Genomic DNA, 25,368 nt, shown 5'->3' with positions numbered 1-25,368 from the left:
TCCCACATGCTTTTCCTTAGGTCTAGTCAATATTCAATGAAAAAGAGAGGAGAAAAACAGAGAAAGGGAGAGAAAAACAGAGAGAAGTATCACCACTGTGAATGCAGCAACATCTCACTGATCCTCTTCACCCAGGGTGTCAGTGGTGGGAGCTTTCTCTCTGGCCTGAGCTTTTATGTTCATGTTCTTTTGGGGTGTCATCCATAATTTGCATAGTGTAGAGAGGTGTGACTATGACAATGATGGGCATAGTTGAGTGAGCACATGCACAGTTCCAAAGCTGGGGCTCCCCAAGGGTCCTCTAGGTGGACAGACCTCCAGGTGCTCGTTGTCCCTTATATCTTGATGTCTGCTTTTGGGGTCCATCCTGAGTCAACTCATCCATGACTCATCCTTTATCAGCTTCAAACAAAAGGGTCAAAACAAACCTATCTACATAGTATCAAAAGACAACATCCTTGTTATTTTCTTAGTTTATGCTCAAGGCCTCCCATGGTCAAATGCAAATGGTGCCTGAGACATGTCCAGTTTCCTGTCTCTGGTTCACACTATGGAATATAAGTGGTGTTTGAGACAAGCTCAGTGTCCAGGTTCTCACATCCTGAAAGCCCCATGGATGGGCCCTGCAGCTGGCAGCCATCATAAACCTTAGAGGATACTGAAGTTTTTCCATCCAAACCACTGTGAATGCTTCATGTACAAACCTCACTGCCTCTTCTGCAGTGTGTGTCTAACAGCTGCTAAATGGGACAGAGCATTGCTACCAGAATGGACTTTTTTGCTCATCTCTGTTGTCAGAGAGGACCAGCCTCTGACACTCCTGTGTCCTCTGAGCACTGCAAGACCAAAGCCAGCTGTCATTTGATGGAGTTTGTGCTCCCCCTGAAGCATATGCCCATTGTCAAGGCTTCTGCAAGAATCAGGAATTTCTCCTCATGCCTTGAACTGGATTAAATATGAACTGGTCACTGCACTGTGCTGCAGAGAAATGAAGTCAGTCCCAGCACAAAGGAAAAGCTGCAGGACATTTGGCTACAGCAGATGTTCCCCCACCAGCACTTTACAAACCCCTCTCCTACTAATTGTAGGAGGGTGCCCAGAACCTTACAGCATCAGCCAATGTTGAGGTTCTTCTGCACCCATCCATGCCAAGCAAAGCAGAGACAAAACCCATGCTTCTTACAAACAGGTTTATTTGCATTTTGACTGGAGCACAGATTCTAGATACAATTTTCTTCTGCACAACAGTACAAGAGCCAGTGCAAAATATGCTTTTTTTTCTTTATTCATGTACAAAAAAAAACCCAAAACCCAACAAATGAAATGACAAAGAGTGTGGCAGTATTTACTCACAACTGGTACGCCTCAACCTCCAACAAAACCACCTCCACTTGCCCTCACCCATCATGCCAACTTTGTGGTCAGCATCACCTGTTTCTAATGGCTTCATTGTCAGTGAAGAGATGTAACTCCCCTAGCCCTTTGAAAGATAAACATTCACCCCAAGCAAACTGGGGACAACAGCAGGCTACTTAAAAAAGTTGGACACACCAGCTGCCCATCAATGCATCCCCCCCAGCGAACAGAAGAATTTGAGGAAATGGCAAAAAAACCCAAAACAAAACAAAATAAAAGGTACAAATCAGAAAAGCACAAAAAATTAGGCACCAGCTTAACCCATTTGTTAAAGAGAGACAAGGATGTTAAGACAAACCTCCAATCTGCCTTCTTATATTCACCCACAGTAGTGATGATGAAGGTCAAACACTCCCCACTTTGAGTACCCTGTGCTGTCAAACAGGTTATAATCTCAAGAAAATATTTCTATTAGAAGCATAAAGTTAAACCACTTCATGACTGGAGGAAAAAGAGAAGCAACAGCTTAAATATAAGCATTTCTTTGAAAACAAGTCAAAACCAAAACCAGACACAGACAAAAAAACACCTGCCCCAGTCATCCACCAGATGATTGTTAGAATTACAGCCAATGCTTAAGCAATACAACATCAAGCTAGGAGTCATCGTATGATTGTTCTGCTTAGGGAGTAGCTCTTACTAGCTTACAAAGCGTTGGGCAACCTATTTCTTTTACTCTAATTTTCAGAAGCTGCAATATAGAACTGCAGTGTTAGTGCAGGAATATGCTTGTCTTCACCAAGGCCTGGGATTTATATTTCAGAAATTCATCAAATTTGCATCACTTCAAGTGTACCATGTCCAAATTACCTAAAGTCATTATTACGGACTTTTAGGTATGTATCCAAGGAACGGCTAGGTTTCAAAGCTTGATCAACCAGAGTCTTTTACATTGAACTGCAATTAAACAAAGCAGAGTACCAGTTAAAGCTGAAGACCACAAGTACTCAGCAGATATATGTGTTGATACAGTACAGTATGTATGTGTGTATATATATATATACGCATAAATATGTATATGTTACATTATAAGGAGAGTCCCATTCAGGACTTCTCAACTGCAAAAATCCTTTTACCACCTCCAAGTCTTGAAACTTCAGCCCTTTAAATTTCACACCAAAATGATGAGAACTCCCATACTTTCCAGATTGAATTATTATTTCAGTTTTAGCCAATCTACCAAGCAGGGCCAGCTGAAAGAACAGCAGCTTTCATTTTATAACACCAATTCTGCCACCTCAGGCAGGTTATTTGCCCCTTCCCTGCCCTGTAGTTGTGTATCATGGGCATTTCTATGAGTTCTCAAACCATCACCAGAGTCATACTAGCTGACTTATACCAATTTACTCAGTTGTCAGAGAAAATGCCACAGGTGTGTTTGTTCAGCCTGGAGAAAAGAAGTCTCAGGAAAGACCTTATAGCAGTCTTCCAATACCTAAACAGAGCCTACAAGAAAGCTGGAAAGGAGCATTTTATAAGGACATGTAGTGACAGAACAAAGGGGAATGGCTTTAAGCTGACAGAGGGGAAAATTTAGATTAGACATTAGGAAAAAATTCTTCACTGTGAGGGTGGTGAGACACTGGAACAGGTTGCCCAGAAAAGTCTTGGATGCCCCATCCCTGGAAGCGTTCAAGGACAGGCTGGATACAGCCTTGAGCAACCTGGTCTAGTGGGAAGCATTCCTGTCCATGGAAGGGGAGTTGGAATAAGATGAGCTTTAAAGTCCCTTCCAATTGAAACCTCTGTGATTATGTGATTCTGTAATTTATGAAATAATTTCAACCAGCCAGTACAGATCTGATAAAAACTCAGGTTTATACTTTGCGGTACTGGCTGAAGTCATAACTGGTTTTAATCATGTTAATGGTTCTTCCTTTTCATCCCTAGCAAGCCCACTTCTACACACAGTGTGTCATCATACAGACAACCTCAGAGCTGGACAGTTTGAGACACCATGTTATTCACTGTAATCCTAAACCCCAACTTTATACAGGCCTGTTGTATGGAATTCACACATGGAGCAGAAAAAAAGTCTTATTTAAATCACTTTGAGCAAGTGTTACTTTTAAAAAAGGAAATAGGAACAACAAGAAAAGCAAGAATAAATGTAACAGGCACTTAAGAGCAAAGTAAATGCAAAACCCTTTTGGATATTTAGATGAGGGGAGCTATTCATCTCCCTTATCTTTAGCTTATCTAGAATTTATACATCTAGCACAGACTAACAATTTGTGCTTCCTCCAGTCTCGAGGAGAGAAAAGCTGCCTTCTGGAGGCTGTCACATCCTCAAATAGGGCAAATGAGTCTCTCCAGGGATGGCAGACCCTCTGTAACCATGGAGAAAGTCTAAGATTACCTGCACTTACACAGGTGAGACAAGTCTTTCTCTCACTCCTCACATAAGCCACTAAAACAAAATCTGAAAGCTTTGCTTGGATCCTGCACAAACTCAGCAACTCCAAGAGGTCAAGGGTTTGCTTTTATGTTTTTGGAAGCCAGAGAGGAAGGTTCATTAGCACTCCAATTTTACACCAGTGTTGCTCTGACCACTTGCTCTAGCTGCTCAGTAATGATGGTTCATGGCCAATTTGCCCACTGGTTACACAGCAACATGCAACAAGGGCAAAAGATGAAATATGTTCCCCTAACTCCTAGAGATGAATCTCAACCTAATACCTTCCTCAGTGGGGGAACCAGAGGGGAAGGTGCTGATCTCCTCTCTGGTGGCCAGTGATAGGACATGAGGGAATGGAAAGAAGCTGCATCAGGACAAGTTCAGATTGGAAATTAGGAAAAGATTCTTGACCAAGAGGGTGATTGGTCAGTGGAACAGGCTCCCCAGGGAAGTGGTCAGCCTATCAAAATTCAAAGAGCATCTGTACAACGCTCTTAATCATACTGTTTAGTTTTAGGTAGTCCTGCAAGGAGCAGGAAGTTGGATGCAATGATCCTTATGGGTCCCTTCTGACTCAACATGTTCCATGATTCTAAGTTGAAATAAATCAACATTCTCCTAGACACCAAACTAGCTGTGCTACGTCTTCAAGGACCTGTATCTTACTTGACCACTATCGTCTACATTTCTGCTGGGACTACAGAAGTTCAAAAAGGACTAGAGCTACTCTGTCAAGTAAGCACAGGTCTTACACACACATTACAGTTATACAGCTTTACAAATGAGCTAATATAGATAAAACAGTAGAGCCCACATAAGACAGTATTTATAATCTATGGGATCGTTCACTGTGTTACACCTTCTTACAGCATAGAGAGAACAAGATATACTGTCAAAGTCATCCTCATATCAGTATAAAATTACTTTATCTTAAAAAATCTAAATATAAAAAGGCCATATTGGAGAGTTATTTTTGTTCAAAATTTATCAAGCAAGTGCCACTGTAACACTATGGGGACTTCTGCAAGTAAATCCTTCCGGGCAAGATTTTTAGAAATAATCAAGAACAAACTTTTTTTTTAATAGGCAAATAGTTCTAAGTCCCTACCTCTGGGAGCAAGGCTACCTCTATTCCTTCTTCACACTGCTATGTGTCGGTATTGCTGCATTCCCTAAATTACAGGGCTAGCACGTATATGTGCCTACAGTACAGACTACACTCCAAGCAACCCCAAGGTCTTTTTTAAGCCTTTCTTATCAGGTCAGATTCATCTCCCTCAGTTGCTGCCAACAACAGCCATGCCATGTATTAGACCAGCATTACAAAACAGGATGAAAAAGCACAGCCAACATATGTATTCCAAAGCATTTTCCACAAAATAAATCAAACAGCTCCTGGTACACAGGGGCATGTTGGTCCCAACTACTCACAAAAACAGCTGGAATTTATTCCCTGTTTTGGAAGACACCTGGAACTGTGCGACCATAACCTGGATGCTTCACTGCCCAGGCCTAGAAGCACATCAGCTGCCCCCTCCACTCACATGGCAGTGAAGAGCAGGCTGCAAAGCTACAGAGGTGACACAGGGACCTAGAAAGAGTTGACATTGATGTGGCATCACCTTCCTCTTGAAAAGATAGTGTTTCCCATCCTTCACAAAGACATTTCTTCCCTCAAAGCTCTCCCCACCCTCACTGTCTGATCTGCTTTCTCTGTCAGGAGACCACTTACAACTCCTCACCTATGCAACCTGGTCCTCAACCAAGAAGCCTGAGCTCCTTCACTTCAGGGGGAGGGAATTGCTATGGCCCAAAGCCTAGGCATCTTTTTTGGAGAAACACTACAATTCATGGAGCATCCAGGACAGCCAAGCAAGATCGTGCCTAAGTAGGCCCTGTTATTGAATTAGCTGAGTTGGCTGAAGGTTTTCCCATTGTAACATGATTTTTCTATTCCAGTATTATTTTTGGTGTAAAAAAAAATAAAAAAACATCAGTGGGGATGGGTGGGGTTTTATTTGCGCAAAACTCGGTGCTTTTAATGAAAAAAAGGTTCCTTTTCTCAATATTTTGCTGTTTATTTTTGTTGGGAAAGCTTGAAACACATCGTTTTTGTCAGAAAAATATCAGTCCGTGTTTGTCCGAATTCCTTCAGTGTCAGCTGGGAGCTGTAATTCATGAGCTCCATGTCCCCCTCTTTCCCAGAAGGCTGGCCTCCTGGGCACCCCTCCAGCCTTCATGACGCATTCCCCCTTTGACTAACCCATGGTAAGAGCATCATGGGATCTGTAACCCAGCCAAAGAGCTGGACCCCAAGGGAAACACAATGCACAAGGCACTTGAATGGTAATTTCTGAGGTCTGCAACAGTAGCTCTAAGTGATGCTGCTTTAAGGGCCAAATGGATTTAATTAAATGTTTCCATTTCAAAAGGCATTTTCCAGCTGACAATTTCTCATTTTTTGAAAAATTTCTGTTCCAGGAAACTTCTTGGTATTTCAGCTTTCCATCTCAATTCAGGATGAAATCAAGTATCAAAAATTTTGATTCAAGTATCAAAAATTCAATGCTATATGGACATTCAGTTTGGGAAACAGCCTTATTAATCAGCTACCAAAAGTAAAATGATTCCATCTATGCAAGAAGGATGTGATCCAGCTTGCCTCTGACATCAGTGGAAGCCACTTTTTCACCTTAGTGGAGCTTGGATGGAATCCCAAATGTCCAAGAAAGGGTGGAGTTGACCATAGCTGCAGATATTGGAAATGGGAGTCAAAAGTGAAACAGCAGAAATACAAGAAGCAGCAACTAAGATAATCTGCTACCTGGACTCAGTCAAAACTCAGTTTTACTTACTTTAGTGAGTAACAGAAGGAAAAAATCATTAAGTTTATAAAACCTAATTCCCAGTTACAGTAAAGATAGCAATTAATCAACACTTTTTAGAGTAGGATAAATCCATAGTATGAATGTGCCATGAACTCTATAACTTCCAACATCCAAAACATTTCCTCAGAAAACCTTCATATGCTCCATTCAGGGAGACTATTCTAAAGCTAAAGATATCATATGGTACTGAATTACTTGCCACAGGTTGTCTGCTATCCCTTGAACCCTGCGGAACTGTTCTGCTGGATGGATGTAACAGAAGCTCTGTCAGGGGGACCAAGGTCTCTGAACTTTGATCACATCTACAGGTGAAGAGTAGCTAAGAGTGGGCTCCCAGGGCTGACATTCTGGGTAAACACTGGACACCAAATCCATCCTCTGCATTGCTCAATCTGGCTTTGGATACAGCCCCAGACCTTCCACCTCAAAGAGTAAAAGAAGCCTCAGGGAGCCTGTGTCGATCAGCAACAGGGTGTGTGTTGAAAGCAAGAGAGCACTCAGAAGAGAAAATAAAGCAATTCACCCAACCACGAGGGGTCTAGAAATTGGGTTTTGTTTATCTTTCATTTCCCTTTAGTACAAGGCAGATGTTTCTAAGTAATAAGAAACCTCAACAGTTTTTAAGACTGAAGAGGAAGGGAGGGAAGAAGAAACATGTACAAGTTTTGAGGATGTTTTCAGCTCCAGCTTATTAAAAAAAAAATTAACCCCCCCCACCAAACAAAAAACTAAACCACACACCACCAGAAATGTATATCTGTAATAGCAGGTTTTTCCTTAAGCTGTTTGGTAATTCTTAGTTCACAGGAGCATTTTATCCAGAAGGTTCTTCATGTTTCCAGTCTAGGTTGTAGAAATTTCAGCGAGGCACTAAATTTTAGGCTGTTAAAGTCTTTCTGTGCAGCACGGTCATTTTAAAATGATGTGGTAGCCATCATTGCTTTCAGCTGTAACAAAGAAATGCAAAGCATTTTTTCATTGCTTTCGGAAAACAGCACAGAGCTCCAGATTTCTTCTTAGGTAGTTTGAAATAGTTTGTAACCTTGTTCTACAACCCACTCATGAAAATCAATATTGAACATCTAGGTCAAAGCATTTACATTAAAAACTACAACGTACTAACAGTCATCTTTTTACCATTTTACTAGAGGGCTTTCTGCCCATCTATGTCAGTGTTATCAATGGATTTATGAAAGTTTTGTAAGTGTAACTGAAGAAATCATAGATTCATCAGTCTATCATAGTGTAAACTGATGCAACACGTTTCCTTACACTAAATTAGGCTACTTATCTTTTCAGGATAACAGCACCAAGTTTGTAGTAACATTTAGTGCAATCAAACGGAGAAATTATCTTTAGAGCCACATGTAATAGCAACAGGAATACATACCTTTTAATGTGCTGATAACAAAACAAGATTCATCTTGGAAGTTTTGCACCATCTGAAAGGGCAGAAGCAAGCCAACATAAGAGCAATTACATTCAAGTTTCCTTCAGTGCCAGTATAGACTTTAGAGGAGAGGTATCAAACAACATTTGGTGGCCGGTCCTAGAGAGTCCTGAGTAACCCTTCCCATAAGATTACTAAAGTACATGACTGATTAATTAAGATCCTTGCAGCTGCTAATGTGCTTAAGAGAAGCACATATTAAAGTGCTTACCTGGAACTGATCTAGCTTTTTCAGCATTTTACCACCCTCTTTGCAGCTCTTGATCCTTTAAGTTCTTATACCATGTTGGTTAGTCTATTTAGGACCATGCTCTTAATTGCCTTCAGTAAAGCTATACTAATTTAGGCTAGATGAAGACAGTCCATCTCCTAAAATCTCCTAAAATACACATACAGCTGAATAATGAAGCTCAGTTGAGCTTACATTAGCATCTGAAATACTACCTCGAGGTGGTCAGCCCTGAGAAATGGACTCCTTGTTGAATAAAGGCAAATTGCTACTGAAAAGCCATCTCAGCAGCATCCACCTAGATATTTTTACTAGACATTAGTCAAAATGTGTTTACAGGAATCATTTACCTGTTTGTATTTTGTTGAGGCACAGGAATCTTAATGAAACTGCTAGGAGAGGCAAGTCAGATCATGGGAAGCAAGATAAGTATCTAAAGTGATTTGAGTTAAGTCATGATAAAACTAGATTTTCAGAACATGTGCAGGTTCTAGTGAGGCCCCTAACTAAAGAGGTAAGCTAAAAGAACTTCAGATCCAAACTGAAATGCTCATTGAAGCTTCATCTTTAGTCAATGCGGTCTCTCACCTTAGAGTAGTTGTGTGGAACAGGGGAGATAAGATTACATTTAGGGGTGTCTCAGACAGTTGAAGCAGATGTTGGACACCTAACTTTGGAGGGGAGGTGACCAGAACCTGTCTGATAAGCTCAGAAAATCCAGCTTTAAGCAAAAGCCTTTTCCTAACTATTGAATACCATTCAAGTAAAGCACTTTCCAGTTTAAGTTCTCACACCAAATATCCTTTTCAACTTAGACTAACCTCCCTATTCTCTTTGGGGTTTAACATTCACCCCTTGATCCTGCAAATCAAGCTACACTGGCCAGTCTGTGCCTAATGATGCATGAAGTACATTCATAGAGTGCCTCAATCTTTGCACTATAGTACTAGAACAAGAAAAAAAATATTAAAAAAGCAATAGACATTGTTAATAATTGACTTAAATACTTAAAGCCCTATACCCAAGCTGGCTCAGGCAATTCCCCTACCAAGAGTTGCCTCCAAGCACTTTACACCCATAAAGCATCAGGGTTTCAGATTTAATCAGGCTGAAACAGCAAAGAGAGTTTAGGAATAAGCATTACAGCCTTCGATTTAGGCTCCAGTTGAGACCTACGCTCTGCTTCATTTGTTTTAACAATGTTTCTTATACATGAAGCTCCTTAAGTGATTCTGGTGCATGAATGACTAAGTAATTTAGTGGGGAGGAAAGAGGAAGAAGGGCAACTCACTATTAACCTGCAAGTTAATGGATTGGACTAAATTAAGCCTTCATGTAATGGGACACAAACAGCTAGCAGAGGTCCATTAAACTGTAGTGTGCACTTACATAGCACTGACTCTGACTCAGTGGCTGTAATCAGTGGCCAAGACTAACCGCCCTACAGATTTTCAAACCTGCCTTCTTGAGGAAAAAAGAAAATGAAATAGAAATTAATTTTCCTATTTAATTTTAAAGGTTCTTATTTTAGATCCTTGCTCCAAGATTTGTTTCAGTAGTCAACATGAAGAGGAAATGAATTATTCTGTTCTGTTTTGTTAAAAAAAAAAACAACAACAAAACAACAAGCAACAAAAAACCAACCACAACAAAATCCAACACAAAAAAATGCAAACATACTCTTTTACAAAGCAATGATCTTAAAAACACATCAAAATCAATGATATGCATTAATGATTTGCTTTAAGTATTTACTTTCACTTCTCAGGATTAGTAACTGCTAAGATTCCTTGAAGATTCATTCCCTAATTTAAAAGGCCATTCTAACTTCAAGAAGTCAGACAACTGTTACAGTTCTGACAGAGTTTACATTAACGCCTTACCTCATTGCTCACTAATACATGGATCCCTGTGGGTCCCTGCCGATAGATTCGATTTATCTGCTGTGGAGAAATGCTGTACAAGTTTGCAATCTTCTCAATTAATTCCAACGTGGTCAATTCTTCCAAGAAGATTGCATGATAAACTGCGACAAGGTGAAAGTAATTCCAGAGTTATAATTATAGAATAGCAACTACAGATAACAACCAAGATGCTCCATATCAACAACCAAAGGGGTTTAAGATCAAGGTTCAAATCCTGACAGTAGATACATAAGCTTACTACCTTTAAAGCAGCCCCCAAATATCAAACTTGATGATTTGTAAAAAACTATCCAGTATTTGGTTGCCACGAAAAAATAAAGTACATGTTACTTTTGCCCAGAGGAAAACACAGGGACAAATGACAACATGTATCATGGGGCACCAAAAAAGCCCTCTCACAAAAATGTTAATTTTTTTTATAATCTACTTTTATTGGTTTTGACATTTTAAAGTAGATCCAATTAAATGTAAGTCAAATGATACTATGTTACAAAAAAGTAGTATTTCATTAGATGTTATCCCACTGATCCCATAGGCACAAACTAAAGACAATCATGTATCAAATAACTGTAGATAACAGTATTAAGTTTTAAATGCAACACAAATGGTAGAAACAAGGAAGTAGAAAAGCTGTGCCTAGTTTATACTATGTGCAAGAAATAAGGACAATCTCTGTTATCATTTGATCGGACATCACATCATGAGGGACAGTTAGGGTCAGTGCATCCCCAAAAGCTTTGAACTTTCAAGAATTAGAACCTCACTTTAAGACCTTCAATTTCCCACAACATTTTCAAATACGCCATAATCTGAAGCAAATTGTGGATGGGGGGTTAGTTTTTAATGCTATGGTCCCTATTAAGAGCTTAGAGATTTTGCTAAAGCATTCTGCAGATAGCTTATAAATTTGGTCTGCTCCTGAGACAAGATGGTACCAGTTGGAATCTGTAGCCCTGAAACTAACCCGAGTGGCAGAGCTGAGATAAACAGGACCTCTTTAAACAGCAAGCTGTCCCACACAGAAGCTCAGGCAGAAAGCAACATTCTTACCAGGTTAAGTGTTTAACAAAGTCTATACATAAAAACTTACCACAAAGACTGCTATCTCCATTTTCTCGTTTTTGGTGGAGATGGGACCTGTTTTGCTCTGGTTCTTGACAGACATAAATTGTCATTTTTGGCCTTACATTTCTATGGGTTATTAAAAAAACAGTAGTAAGTTATTTAGTAGACCTAAAATTGTTCCAGTCAGCTATTAAGCAATGAGAGAAGGAATCATTCAATCTGTGCATAAATAACCAGCTAAGAGGCAGTCTTAATGCTGTGGACTAGATGTTTCAGGGGGTTTAGCCAGAGCTTACTGAGAGGTGGTGGGACAGAGCAGAGCACCTAAATCTCATCAGGATCAAATAAGAAGTTTACAGCACTTGCCAAGCAGCTCATCATACCTGCCTTTACTGATTTGAATCCTGCCCAGCTGTAGAATTTAAGATGCTATTGCAATGAAAGTAAGCTTAGGAGTCATTTGAGACTCCAGAGGTTGGTTTGTTTGTTGTTACCTGTGATGGAGATGCAACACAGCATATCATAAGCTGTGTTTCATATAAAGTGGAGGGAAGCTATGAGGCGGTAGAATATCAGATCCAGCACTGGAGATCCACATTATGCTGCTTCATTTCAGCAACATGTCTGAGCTGTGCTTGGTTTTGAATACCATTGTGATCTCCATCCTCTCAGATGACCTCTCTGAAGTATCAAAAGGAAGTCTAAATGCTACAGCTCCAGGATTAACTACTAGTTAAGACTGAAATTACCAAGGGATGCTGCCATAACAAAAAAAAAAAATAGGAAGGAAGAAGTACAAACCTTCCTTTGATTGCATTAAAGAGCCGAATTCCATCAGCAGGCCCACAGATTTGAACAAAATCTTCTTTGGACATCTTCAGTAAGTCAGCACCTACATATTTCAAATTGATTTTTTTTTCAGAAGTTAAGCAAATCTTAGCTTCCAAATTGTGTGTATGGGCAGCAGGAAAAGGCCAGGAGGAGAGAATTCATAAAGCTAAATCAGAGAGATCTGCTTAGAGAGTAGCAGATTCAGAGAGGTGTACAATGCAAATCAATCATTGTGCAGAATGCTAGAAGCTGCCAAAGGAGCAGCCCTGCACTGAAAGATACTCTAGCCAAGTCAGAGACAAGCTAGATGTTTAACATTGGCCATTAAAAGCCCCAGTTTTCTCTGCCTGCCATATTCACAAAGTTATTTAATCACAGAAGTATAGAATAGCTAGGGTTGGAAAGGACCTTAAGATCATCTAATTCCAACCACCCTGCTGCAAGTCAGAAAGAGTCTCCTCAAGGTTTCAACATCTTTAAGAATTCCCCCTTCCACTATTTTACTGCTGTCTATAACTATCTAATGGGAGGGTACAGTGAAGATGGAGCTGAATGAAGATGGAGCCAGACACTTCTGAAAGGTGTGCAGGGACAGAACGAGAGGCAGCAGACAGAACATGGGAAACACTTCTTCACTGTGACAGTAGTCAAGTATTTGAAGAGGTTTCTTGGAGAGATTGTAAAATTTCCAACCCTGGAGATACTCAAATACAACTGTACAAGACCCTGGACTTACTTCTAGCAGGGGGTAACACTTAATGAACTTAAAAAATCCCTTCCATCTCAAATTATTCTCTTCCATCTTTACTTATTCTATATTTCTACAAACTGTTGTGGCAAATGCTAACAAATCTAAGAACAAAAGGACAACCACACTGGATCAGACCAGTGATCCCACAAACAGTGGCCAGCAGCAGATGCTCTTGATGCGAAGCCTGAGCTGCCCTTACAAAAGAGAACAAAGACAAAATAATTGACTGTTTAAACTCACCCGAAAAACTTGAGAAGAGTCTACAGAACGGAGAGAACCTATTACGATGAAGCCACTGCTGGGCATCTTGAATAGAAGCAGAAGGAAGGAGATGCTACATTGCAAAAAGAATAAGAAGGTCTTGAAATGAACTGTTCACCAGTGTCCTAAAAAAGAAAAGCACCACATTAACATGATCTCAAGTACTTACATCATTGCTGGGAGGCAGGAGCTCCACTTGGTGGGTTGGAGAACTGTTGCTAAAAAAAATTATGCAAAGTTGGAAGAGAAAAAAAAACACATTATTTTAAATTTTACATAGCAGTGTCCATCCTTTTCCCCCTCTTCCATTTGACTCAACCGTCCCAAGTTACACAGCAACTTGGCTTTTCCCTCTATCAGGTTTTTAAGAATGTGTCCAAAGTCTGGACAAAAATAAAAAAAAAACCCCAAACCCCAACTCATGCCTTTTGTTGAGGTCCTACCCAGTTTACTGACCTCATTCAAACTTTTCCATACTGATGGCTTACTAACGTGACACCATCTAAGCATGAAAGTTGTGACCTACAGAATGGCTGAACTCAAAATTTCTACAAGTCAGAAATCCCTTAACCAAATCCACTGTCTAATAGTGATTCACCACAAAAAATTAATAAAGGACCTTATAACTCAACTCTGGTGTTATCTTAAACAGGAAATTGCAATTTAACTATATTACATAAAACCATGTTTCTATTAAACCCTCCTAAAACATAGACAGGACTTCAACTGATCAAGGGTTTTCCCAAAGAATTAATCATCTAGCAGTGGAAGAAAATGTTCAACAGATCCTTCTAACACCAATTTTTCTCATTTCAGTGTTTGTCTTTATTCATATGTTGAACTTGCTCACTGAAAATTTGTGATACAACTCTGATTAATTAATAATCTGTGCAGTAAGGCAACAAGGCTGCAAAGTCCTAGAGGAGGAAAAGAAAGGCCCACACCAAATTCCTAGGGATGAGTATGTCACAGGGAGGACTCAGAAGTACCAAGGGACCCTGCCATTTATTTCTGTCATCAGCTATCATGTTGGGTGCTTCAGGACCACTAGAAGTGTTTCTTCATGATTGCTACATTAATGAATTAAATATGACTATTTCTAGTCATGTGTTCTGGAATGGCTTCTCAAAACTCAGGCTGTTTTGCCACAGACAGGGTTCCTTTACTCCCATTCAACTGGGAATCCAGCACCCCAAACTACCTCAAGACAGAAAGGAAGGCTGAAAGACTTTAACACTATTGTCAGAAAACAGTGGGAAATGCTGGTACAGGGCATCGTGTGTTCTCTGAAGAACAGAAGAATAAGAAAAGAAATTTATAGCAGGAATTGTCCTGATGACCCTCTGAAGCTCACCTCCCAGCCACCACATAAGCAGTGGACATACAAACAGTACTGTGCATTACAGAGAATTCCTGGATGGAAGGTCTTAAAACGCTTAGTGGGAAGTATTTTCCCCTTTCTAGGAAGGGTGGCCCTTGACCTATTCTTTCAGGGTATGAAATGCATGGACACACAAACAACATCCACACAACACTACGATATCAACAAGAAAGATAAAAGCATTTATTTGTTACATACCCATCTCCAAGGTTGAAGCTGTTGGGAGAACTGTTGTAACTTGGAGATGGAGCATTGTTCATTTGATAAGGCACATCTGGCCAGGGAGAGCACTGTTGGAAGAAAAGCAGTGGGGATACTTTCGTAAGGATGGAAATAAAGGATTCAATTCTCCTCTAACACCACATTCATGCTGTTGCCACGCCACTAACTTCAGCTCATCACTCCTGCTGGGAGAAGGAGACAGGCCATGGATTTTCTACACTGCTCTCCAAGCGGGCTGTCAGGGGCCAGATTGATTCCAGTTGTGCATTCCACATTTCTCTCATTTCACAAAGCCTGTCCCCAAATAACACTGGGCCAAAATGTGCACAGCTGTAAGTCAGAGCAACACCAGTAAGTCAGTGCAGACTGAAGGCAGCAATGATACAGAAATACCCCTGGTCTCAATTATACATCCCTAATTAAAACCAGGGAAGAGTGACAAATATGCTCCAGAGGCACTGCTTCAGGTTAGTACCAGTGAAAGAGCAGAATTCAAACCAGTCTGCTAAAACCTGTGGCTATTAGTTGAAGAGCTCAAGTTAAAAATGGGTATTACACGGAGAAAATTTGAGAGACAGACACAAAACTGCTAAAAGCCTTCACAAATATAGGTCAAACTCCATATTCCATTACAGTATTGTAAAACCAGAGCAACCCAGCTAGAATTGGTGACTCTGTTCTGAATTTAAGCCACTGTAATCAGCAGGAGAAATTTAGCCCTGTGGAAAGCCCAGCCATCAAGAGCTCAAGAAAATGCTCTGTAGTATCCTTGTTTGCAATGATAAAAAGACAAGTGTAGCTTTGGAGTTTTATCATCTAGCAAATATTTTATCATCTCATGAGCACTAGCAAATATTTAACTCTTTAGCAACCCACATTTCCTCATGCAACATGTCAAAGTGCATCAGAGCTCACAGGGAGAGTTTGGGATCTGCCAACTCAGTAGAATTAGGTCTGTGTACACAAAAGCCTTGCTAACAACCACCACGTTGAATTAGAAAACATGCTGGTTGCTCCTTGCAACATGAGGAAAACTGAGTGGGAAGAACCAGATCTCACAAACAGGAAGTGTATTTAAATTAAGAAAACCTCTGCTTTTTAGAAGTTCAGCAGCCACTTCAAAAAAAAGAAGAACTAAATCAAACAACAACACATCTGCACAGGATGAAGGAACAGCACTTTTAAACTACTCTCGAGTCCTGTTGCTTAGTAATTCTGCAGCCTGGGGTAAGCTTATATACACATCTTAGCATCTTAGTAATGGCAGGCAGGAGTAGAAACACGCATCTCCACCCCAAATCCATCAGAATATAAGACATCCAAGATATTCCTAGAGTACAAGCCAGAATCTTCTGAGATCTTGTACATAATAGTAGCTTCACAGGCACATTCACAGAAAAACTAATAATTTAATCAGACACCCTATTCATCTATTCAAGTGCCCCATCTCCAACATAAGCTTTTGCCAGACAGCTCTGAAGAAAATGCCTCATACAACTGGCATTTAAGCACCATGACAAGTGCCCGGGAGCACAGCACAAGACAGAGAAAATATTCCTTTCAAAGCTAGGCTGTTAAGGGTTGGTTTGCACCCTAGAACATAAGGAACTTTGGCATCTTTTATAAACTTCAACAGTGAGAGACATTTTGTAATCTCACTCTGCTCTCAATTTCAATTGGATCTAGGCATACGTGTCTCCACAAGACAATCTCCAGGGCTCAGTTGGACTGTGTTTTCTCTCAAATCTATCTCCCAACATGCTGAAAGAGTATGATGTCTAAAATGTTTTACCTCTGTGAGAATAGTTGTCTCATAGGAAGGCTGATACTTCTCTTTCTCTTGGGTGGTCTTCTTCTCCATTTTTTCCCTGTCAGTCTTCTGTTTTCTGTCTGCTCCTTTAGGCTATAAGCACAAGCACAAGCACAAGCTTTCCCTTATGCCAAGTATAACAAGTTTGGAGACAGAGGCCAACAGATTTCTTCTCTAATACATTCACAAAAGTGTCCTTAAGATTTGTGGGGACTCTACATACAGAATAAGATCAGACCTGCATTTCCTAGACAAAAAAAAATATAATGAAGCATCACTTGTTTCTGTAACATCCCCTATTAATGTCTATTGGACCAAATAAGCTGACCACAGTCCCGAGATTTGGTATTACTCATTTCAGACCATGAGCTCCACAAGTTATGCACCTCAACTGGTATTTGTACCATCTCTCCAGGAACAGGTAAGACACTGCTCACAGGAACAAAACTGGAGCAGAAGATCCTTTGAGAAAACAGGCCTATGAAAAGCTTTTTGTTAAGTGTCTACACATGTGCCATGCCCAGATTAGGATCTTCAGAGATGCTTTCTCCCTGAATCTTTCTCTCCCCTAGTTAGCCTGGAGAGGAACTCTGCTGCAACAAAAAAAAAAAAAGAGGGTATTTAAGGTCTCCAAAATCTCACTATTCATGGAGGATTGAATAAAAAAGCTGGAGATGCCATAATATCATCACTGCCTCGAAGCACCAAAACACAGTGGATACCCTAAACATCTCAGTATTTGTATAGTGTTCAAGGCATAACGTACTAGCATAAGTCTTGGTGCAGCACTTGGGTCATTTGAATTTAACTAGAATTGCTGTGTAGTTCTGTGTTTATATCACTTTGTGTGCAAGAGCCCTCTTTAAGATCTGAAGCATACCCAGATAAAAGTCTGTTCTTTTACTCCACTATTTGCATCAATCCTATACAATTTAAACACTATGCATGCTCCTGTGTCTTAATCTAGTTGATGACAAAGACAAAACTACCTCATACCTTGAACACTTTGATCTGGCAGCTTGCAGAATGCAAGTGTTCTGTGTATTCACCATTTTCATTTTGTTTAAATGTGTCGATTTGCACCCGGAAGGGCACACCTTTCTCTCCTCCATGTTTCCGTGGAGTAAATTCTGTGCTGATGCAATGTACCTGGCAAAACAAAAGCTGTGCTCATCTCTGGGGACAGCTGGAACCTATGCAAAATCTGAATTTCAGATTCTGCCTCAACATAAGGTACTGGCTCTTTCTGAGAAACTAAGAGAGGCTGGAGAGTTCTGATGTTTTTATTTCTGATTCTCAGGACAGAACAATTAGAAGAACAAGCAGCTCAGAAAGAAACAGGGTGTCAGGAAAACCATCCTTTAGCTTAAGTAAATCCCACACACAGATTAAAATCAGATAGCTGGCATTTGGGATGAGAAACACTCATAAAGGAGGAAAGCAAGCAAAACTAACAGGTTATGGACAATTTCCTCTAGACAAAATTCGTGTATATAAAACAACATCATTCCTTAAAAAAGAAAAAAAAATCCTAAAATCCTAGCTGTAGTAAGTAGTACTCCAAACCCAGCAAGTTGCTACCAAGTTGATTTAGCAAGCAGCCTACAAATTAATTATACACAACTGTCATTTGAGTTTGTATATTATCATTATCATCTTTGTTCTTCATTTCCTGGCTACCCTAATTCTCCAGATCTTTAAAGGTATGTCACCACTGTATTTACCACAGAAATATCAGTTATCTCTTACCTGGATGAATGCTGAAGCTCTCTTTGATGGATCCCACAGGAATTCAACAGTATTCAACTGGGTTGGACTGGCCCTTGGATCCAAGATACCAACTGACAGTGGAATATCTGTAGAAGAAAACCCCTAAAATTTTAAAAATATTAAATTGAAGAATAGAAAGCATTTCCACACAATTACAAGATGCATGTGAAAAGCCAAGCCACCAATGATACATCTATCTGGGACCTATAATGCTAGATCTCCTTCCCACCCAAAGGCATACAGGATTCTTAAGAGACTAGGCTATAAAAAACCTAAACACACATACAAATACTCCATGTCATTCAGCCTCTCGCTTCCAAACGCTGCACAGGAACCATAATTAAATAGTCTCACCTATATCAAGGATGCGGTCCCCAGGCCGACTCCACCTCCAGCCCTCAAGCTGCTGATGCTCTGTGTACTGCAGGCGTCGATCATGGAAAACTACACGAATTATGCTCTGTTGAGAAAAGACAGCAAACTGAACAATGGGATCCAGAGGCCCTTCTCTTGAGATGACTTTGGTTTTCCAGAGTACAAAGCAAAAGCTGATCTGTTATGTTTCTCATCCTTAGTCATGAGGAGAGTAGAGGGTCCACCTAAGAGACCCATCACCATGTTTTTCGAATTCCTAAGGGACCACTGAGTGAGAGAGCAACACCCTTTCCCCTTCACAGGGCATGTCTACACTGCATAGTGCAGCCCTGTACAGCTTTCTGGGATTCGGCCTGGAAGTGTAATAGCAATGTCCACCTAATCTTAGGTGCCAAGCCATGTAGACATCACTATACTGCCTCTACACCCAAAATAGCTCACAAGGGGATAATATTTAATGTGTCTATACCATGCCCCAACCCCAGTATATCCCACTCTGATTAGCACATGTGAAAGCCAGCTCACCTGTCCCTGCACCAGTGGAGCTGACATGCCCAGACACCTTGTCAGTGGGAATTAAACTTCATTCCAGCCATTAACAGCCAGTCATTGGTTTTGCCCCAGTGTAGTTAAAGTGTAGAATAGGAAAACTTCTGTAACAGGAGAATTTTTATCTCTGGTCTGCAATGGTGCAGCCGTGTCAATAACTGAAGCAAAAAGGCTGGAATAAGGGCAATCCCCAGGGCAGACAAGTCCAAAGTATTCCTAACTAATATATCCTTTTGTATATTCAGAGTGCTACACTTGCATGAGTTAATGACCCGTTACGTCCCAGTTTCTCAACTCCATGCTCCTCCTAGGGGCTTCTGTATCAAATGAATAAGCAATTTTTGCCAATAAACCTGAGAAATGCCCTAATCAAACCCTAGCTCCAAGAAGCAAGCAAGCCAAGGTGGGAACACCTGCAAAACTGGAATCCCAATCCGCATGCTTCCTGAACTAGGCCAAAGACAAACAGGAAACTACCTAATCTTGGACATCATCTGAAATCCAGACTGGAATCCAAATTTTGCAAGTAGTCCCCACTTCCCGAAAGAAATCCTGAGGCAGAACAGGCAAGAATTTGGGAGAGGAAGGCTTGAATGTTGGATCCAGAACCAAGATCCAGACCAAACCTTTTGAATTTTAGCTGGTTTGTGGGGGGAGGGAAGCAACAACAAAAAAATCCCCAAAACCAAATGATCAAGTTCTGTATCTTCATAATTATGCCCATACTCAAAATAAACTGAAGCTATGCGAAATCTGCACCTCAGAAGCATGTAAAACATCAGGGTCCTCCATTTGACTTGTAACAGCCCAGGCATGTTTCTGGGGTTACGAAGGGAGACAAGTCTGCCTCTCAGCAGTTTTGACCATGTTCACTTCTGAACTTCGGGATTCCCGCAAACCCAGTATTCACAGTGAAACTCTGAGGCCCTGGTCACAAACAGAATAAAGGTTCCCCTGAAGCCCTGTAAAGCCAAGCTGCATAATCCCGTGAAACTAGCACTCAACAACTCTATCAGCCCTGCTCCCATTAAAAACAATGGCAAAGTATTTTCCATTGTCTCAGTGTGAGCAAGGTCAGGCTCTTCATTAGAGGTTGTATGTAATAGCAGGAAGAATAGAAATCTATATTTCTCCTTACCTTTACATATTTTGTGTTTAAATCTTGAAACTCTCCCAATTTCCTATTCTCAAGTAGACGGATTTCATAAGACTGACCTAGAGTTTAAGGAAACATTTCCAAGGTGTTTAATATGTTGTAGCAATGAGAGAGTCATGCTGGCATTTATGTGGCTGATAAAACATTCGTTTGATCAGGGAAAGCTTATATTTGGTAACATAATGCATTTGACCCAGTAATCAAGTAGGCACTAAAGAACAGCAGCAATCTGAGGGAAAGGTTTGTCTTTTGGCATCTAAAAGCTTTCAGTTAGGGCATTGATCTTAGTCTGTCTCCCAGGGCTGCTACAGTTTTCTGGTCACCCTTCAGAAAGTCACCAAGGTGTTTTGAGACAGTTGTCCCCCTGGGTCACACCACTGTAACAGCACTGGCTTTGTCCATCCTTTCCACTGAAGCAGCGGTTGTGTGAAGAGCTAGCTGCTGGCACAACAGGTCTAGGCACTGTTCTGCAGAGGATAATAACTTGGGCAAAGTCTTGCCTTCTCTGGAGAACAGGCAGGCCTGTAGGGTGCTCCAGTGAACCAGAAACACAAGATTTGTCCCATAAGACCTTGACCATGGCTGTCCAGAGCATAAATACCTTTTCAGACACGCATGTGGAAGCAGCAAGGGGTATTACAGCATGTGCAGGGACCAATTCTGGGAAGGGAATTCATATTCCAGCACCCACCACCACTCTCAGCGTAGGGAATTTAGCCTGTTCAGTAGAATTCAGGTACTAATTTATGAAATAACATCTCCCTCCAAGGCTGCCAGCAGGCAAACGAGACTGATGGCTCGATACCTCATGCACAAATGGCTATGACAGTACAAAACCTCATTGTACAGGACCAACTCTTTACAACAAACCTATAGCCAGCACAGAGGCAGGACAGGATTTTTAGGATTAACGGAGTATATGTATACCTTATAGCTAGTTTTTCTTGTTCATCTTGCTATCTTCCCCTTTACTGAAAAATACACAAGGTAGGATAAGCCAGGCCCTAAGAAGGAAATCAGTTAGGGTTTTCTAGCTCAACCAGTATCTCCACAGACCTGGCCCTGCACAAAACTGCAAAGCAGCTATAACTCCCTCTAAGCAGCTGCTACAAGCAGAGACAAAAAAATGCCACATTACTGGGTTGAGATCTAGAAATAGAAGGTTCATGACAGCAGATATGTCAGAAGGGCACCATATCTCAGGCAAATTCCCTTCTGGGAACCCCACCTCTTCCATTTGCCCGCATGAGTATGGACCATATCACTAGATCCCATGGATAATTAAGCTTATGGGGGTAATAAAGAGAGGAGAGGCCATATTGAAGCCCCAAATGTTTGTACAACGATCCTACTGATGTCAGTAGGAGTTCTGCAAACAGGAAATGACCCCTGAATCCAGCAAGTGGGTAAGGGGACAGGGAGAGGGGAGAACAAGCCATATGAAGTGCCAGATTAAGCACTGGAAACATGCATAGATCTTAACCCATCTCTTTGAGCATAAGTAAACCAAGATGAAAACAGTAACCTTCCTTTGAAGATTACTGGACAATAAAAGTAATTTTGTAAATGATAGTCCCAAAACTGAGGTCTTACATGCTTTAATTCAAGAGACTTTCTTATGTTCCCTCTGATACACATTAATATTTTTCACCTGGCAATTTTTAGAGAGATCTACACATCTGCCCACATAATCAACACTGTCACATTAGCATAAAAAAAGATCAAGCTCCAATTCACAAGAATGGTTTTCTCTCATAGAATCATAAAATTGTTTAGCTTGGAAAAGACCCTTAAGATCACCAAGTCCCACCATTAACCTAGCACTGCCAAATCCACCTCTAAACCATTTCCCTGAGTGGCACATCTGTTGTACTATGTACCTGTGCATGTCTTGTACCTGTGTATCTCTACTGTATGAAGTACTTGGCTACTCAATAGCTCAATGGGGATAGATTTCACCAGCTATAAAGCAATACAGTTCATTACCTCAAACAAATGTACACAGACAAGCACCTCTTGCACTTACAGTTCATTCTCACACAAATACAAAGCTTATTAATCATCACAGAAAATTAATTTAGGATTTGAGACAATGAGGATCCAAGAGACAGTAAAACACATGTATGACTACTCACATGGGGTAACACGAACAGAGAAATTAAATGGCATGAGATGTGATATAAAGCAGAAGCAGAAGCACTGCCAGCCATTCAACAAGCATCTCAGAAATGAGCAGGGTTTTGGAACACCTTTTTTGCACTGATACACTCCTACTCTTTGATCAGCCTTATTTGTAGTTCCAATGAGACAAAAGAAAATAATGAATATAAAAACACTGGCCATATTCCTTTCAAACTAGCATCAAGCACTCAAAATTCTGCAGCATGCATCTTCCAACCACTTGCATGGGATAGGAATAATAATGCAACCTGGCAGACAGCAGGCATTGCACATCTGATGGGAGTGATTTAGCTTGAACAGAGTTAGAAATAGATTCTGCCAACTGGTAAAAATAAAAAAACCAACCTGTAGTGGAGACAGAGTTAATATTAAATGGAAAGCCAAAGAGGACATAAAACGCTTTGATGAAAGATATACGGGTCATCTGATGTAAGGCCTCCAACTCAGTTTAGGCTATGAAAAAACTCAATCAAAATGGTATTTTATGCTAACTGCTTTCCCCTTGACCTCAGAATGTTTAACTCCAGTTACTAACCACAGAACTGCTATCAAAAGAAGCCAAGCTCCAGAAAACATGCAGCTTATTTCCCTCTCTGTGGAACTCTGTCAGTGAGAATTTGGTCCCAGTTCCTCACAATTCCTTTATATATAAATGTTTTGGTATTGATTTTGAAAAATTCATTCTCCCTAAAAATTATTTCAGAAAATCCACTGCTTTGTGGCTAATGGTACCCGTAATTCATTGGTATAGCATGGACAATGTTCAGATACTTGCACCTTTATAGCACCAAACTGCTTGGACTGAGGATTTTTTTACTTGAAAAATACCTTCCAAACCTTGTTTACTCTATGTTTTCCACCATCACTACCAGAAAAAGTACTGAAATAGTGAATTACAATCTCAGCCCTGCAATTATAACAATTGCAGAGAAAGGAAACTCTAAAGAATAATTAGTACTTGGATCTGTAAAATAAAGCATCTAATAGCAACCTAACTTGAAGAAAGCTGAACTCCCCCTGGCGTCAAAGAGGGCAAAGAAGATACTCAAGCTCTGGTATGCAGATCCTCTATAAATCCTGCATCACTGACTCACCAATACTAGCAGACACAGACAGACCATATTCTGCTAAATCTAAACCAATAACAGAGTATTCTTAATCAGGTATTTGAAGCTGTAAATAAATGTGGCTGCAATGTGACTAAATCAAACCATATTCCGAGTTCCCATGACAGACTGCAAAATGCTAAGCCCAAAACATACAACTGAAATGTAAGGAGTTCTCCTATATAGTTTTTCCACCTGTCTCAGATAGAAATACAGATTAATGTAGGTTAGCCTACATCTTTCCAAGCCAATCCTTTGTGGTAAAGCTGAAGACATGGCAGAGTAATCTCAGAGATGCTGAGACTCTGCAATGGTTTGATTGAATGGTCTTTGACAAAGACAGTATCCAATTCTCAGTTGAGAAGGGTTTAACATCCACTGGGATCAGATGGAAAAACCTGAAGAAAACACCTGTGGCAATGGAGAGCAGCAGCTGCAGTTTTGGAGAGTCTCCCTTTACCAGGAGTACATTCCACATTGCTGCATGTTAGTTTTACACTCAGCGCTAACAACCAGCAACTTGCTGAAATCCTTTTTCTTCCATGCTCTCAGCATTGCCTATAGCTGCATCACCACAGGCAATACAGTTAGTGACCAGCTTGGTCTCTGGTCACGTTGTAATATTGGACACATGCATACAAAGGTACCTAAAGCATGTCTATCACTAGCTAAAATAAGAGGATATTCAGCAAGCTAATTCCCAGTATAGGTGAGGCCAAAGCAGCCTTCTGCCTGCCTGCGTGACCTGGTGCTCCCTTCACACAGAGCTTGCTAGAACTCCTCTTCCCTACCTCAGACACAGAACAAAATGATAATAAATACTTAGGAAACCACAGTAAATTCTTGAGATGCAGTTTGTCTCCCAGCTTCACTGAAAGCTTTGGGGGCACCAATAAAAACCTGGGTGGGTGATGATACACTGTAATTTGTGTTTTGAATAGACATTCCCTGAGCAACAGCAATTTTATGCAATCTCCTCCTAGGCTATGGTTTGAGCAACTCTGCTTTACGAACAAGAGTAGTGTCCAACAAAGTAGTAACCACCCAGGTTCAGAGAGTTCCTGCTTGGTGATTCATAAAGCAATCGCATCTATCTTAAAGAGGATTTATAGACTGCTTGCTTTTTCAGCTTTTATCGTCTTGGTAACTACACACATTAAATGCAAGCTGGGACAAAAGAACTGAAAGTCAACAATTTGCTATGGATGAAAAATAATTTGATTCAACACAGGAACACTTTCACCCCCTCAAAAGGTACAAGCCATAATAGCTTAACTGATTTCCATTCCTGGGATTTAGTCAGCCATCAGGAATTTTAGGCCATTTCTGATTATAAAAGACTGCCATTATTTCAAGCTCAAAGTTACATTTTGCTCAAGGATTATTTGCTCGACAGCTACAATACCTTGCTTGCTTTCTTTACTGTTTTGGCGTATGTTTCAAAGGCCACTTGCACTACATATTTTGTGGTTTTCTGCATGATACACAGATACAATAAGCTAATTTCCAACTAAGACGCTGATGTTCCAGACCAGTATGAATCAGGCCTTATTTAATCTAGCCAAGTAGTCTGCTTGCCTTTCCAGCAATCAATTAAACCCTAA

The 25,368-nt window shown here is 40.5% G+C and overlaps 1 protein-coding gene across 1 annotated transcript in view; it reads right to left on the bottom strand.

Moving 5' to 3' along the window:
• Positions 1-7,448: 7,448 nt before the first annotated feature.
• TFCP2L1 (transcription factor CP2 like 1) overlaps positions 7,449-25,368 on the bottom strand; it is a 31,987-nt gene continuing 14,067 nt past the window's right edge. The window contains exons 3-15 of the mRNA XM_005153807.3: positions 20,460-20,536; positions 18,752-18,857; positions 18,377-18,483; positions 17,624-17,776; positions 16,610-16,720; positions 14,794-14,885; positions 13,384-13,432; positions 13,194-13,287; positions 12,173-12,263; positions 11,397-11,497; positions 10,265-10,407; positions 8,093-8,144; positions 7,449-7,649 (exon numbers count right to left, since the gene is read on the bottom strand). Of these exons, the coding sequence (XP_005153864.1) occupies positions 7,612-7,649; positions 8,093-8,144; positions 10,265-10,407; positions 11,397-11,497; positions 12,173-12,263; positions 13,194-13,287; positions 13,384-13,432; positions 14,794-14,885; positions 16,610-16,720; positions 17,624-17,776; positions 18,377-18,483; positions 18,752-18,857; positions 20,460-20,536 (1,214 nt within the window). The 3' untranslated portion in view covers positions 7,449-7,611. The remainder of the gene's footprint in view (positions 7,650-8,092; positions 8,145-10,264; positions 10,408-11,396; positions 11,498-12,172; positions 12,264-13,193; positions 13,288-13,383; positions 13,433-14,793; positions 14,886-16,609; positions 16,721-17,623; positions 17,777-18,376; positions 18,484-18,751; positions 18,858-20,459; positions 20,537-25,368) is intronic.

Source organism: Melopsittacus undulatus, chromosome 4, assembly GCF_012275295.1.
Source record: "Melopsittacus undulatus isolate bMelUnd1 chromosome 4, bMelUnd1.mat.Z, whole genome shotgun sequence".
Lineage (NCBI taxonomy): Eukaryota > Metazoa > Chordata > Aves > Psittaciformes > Psittaculidae > Melopsittacus > Melopsittacus undulatus.
This window is presented reverse-complemented; position numbering and strand designations above follow the sequence as displayed.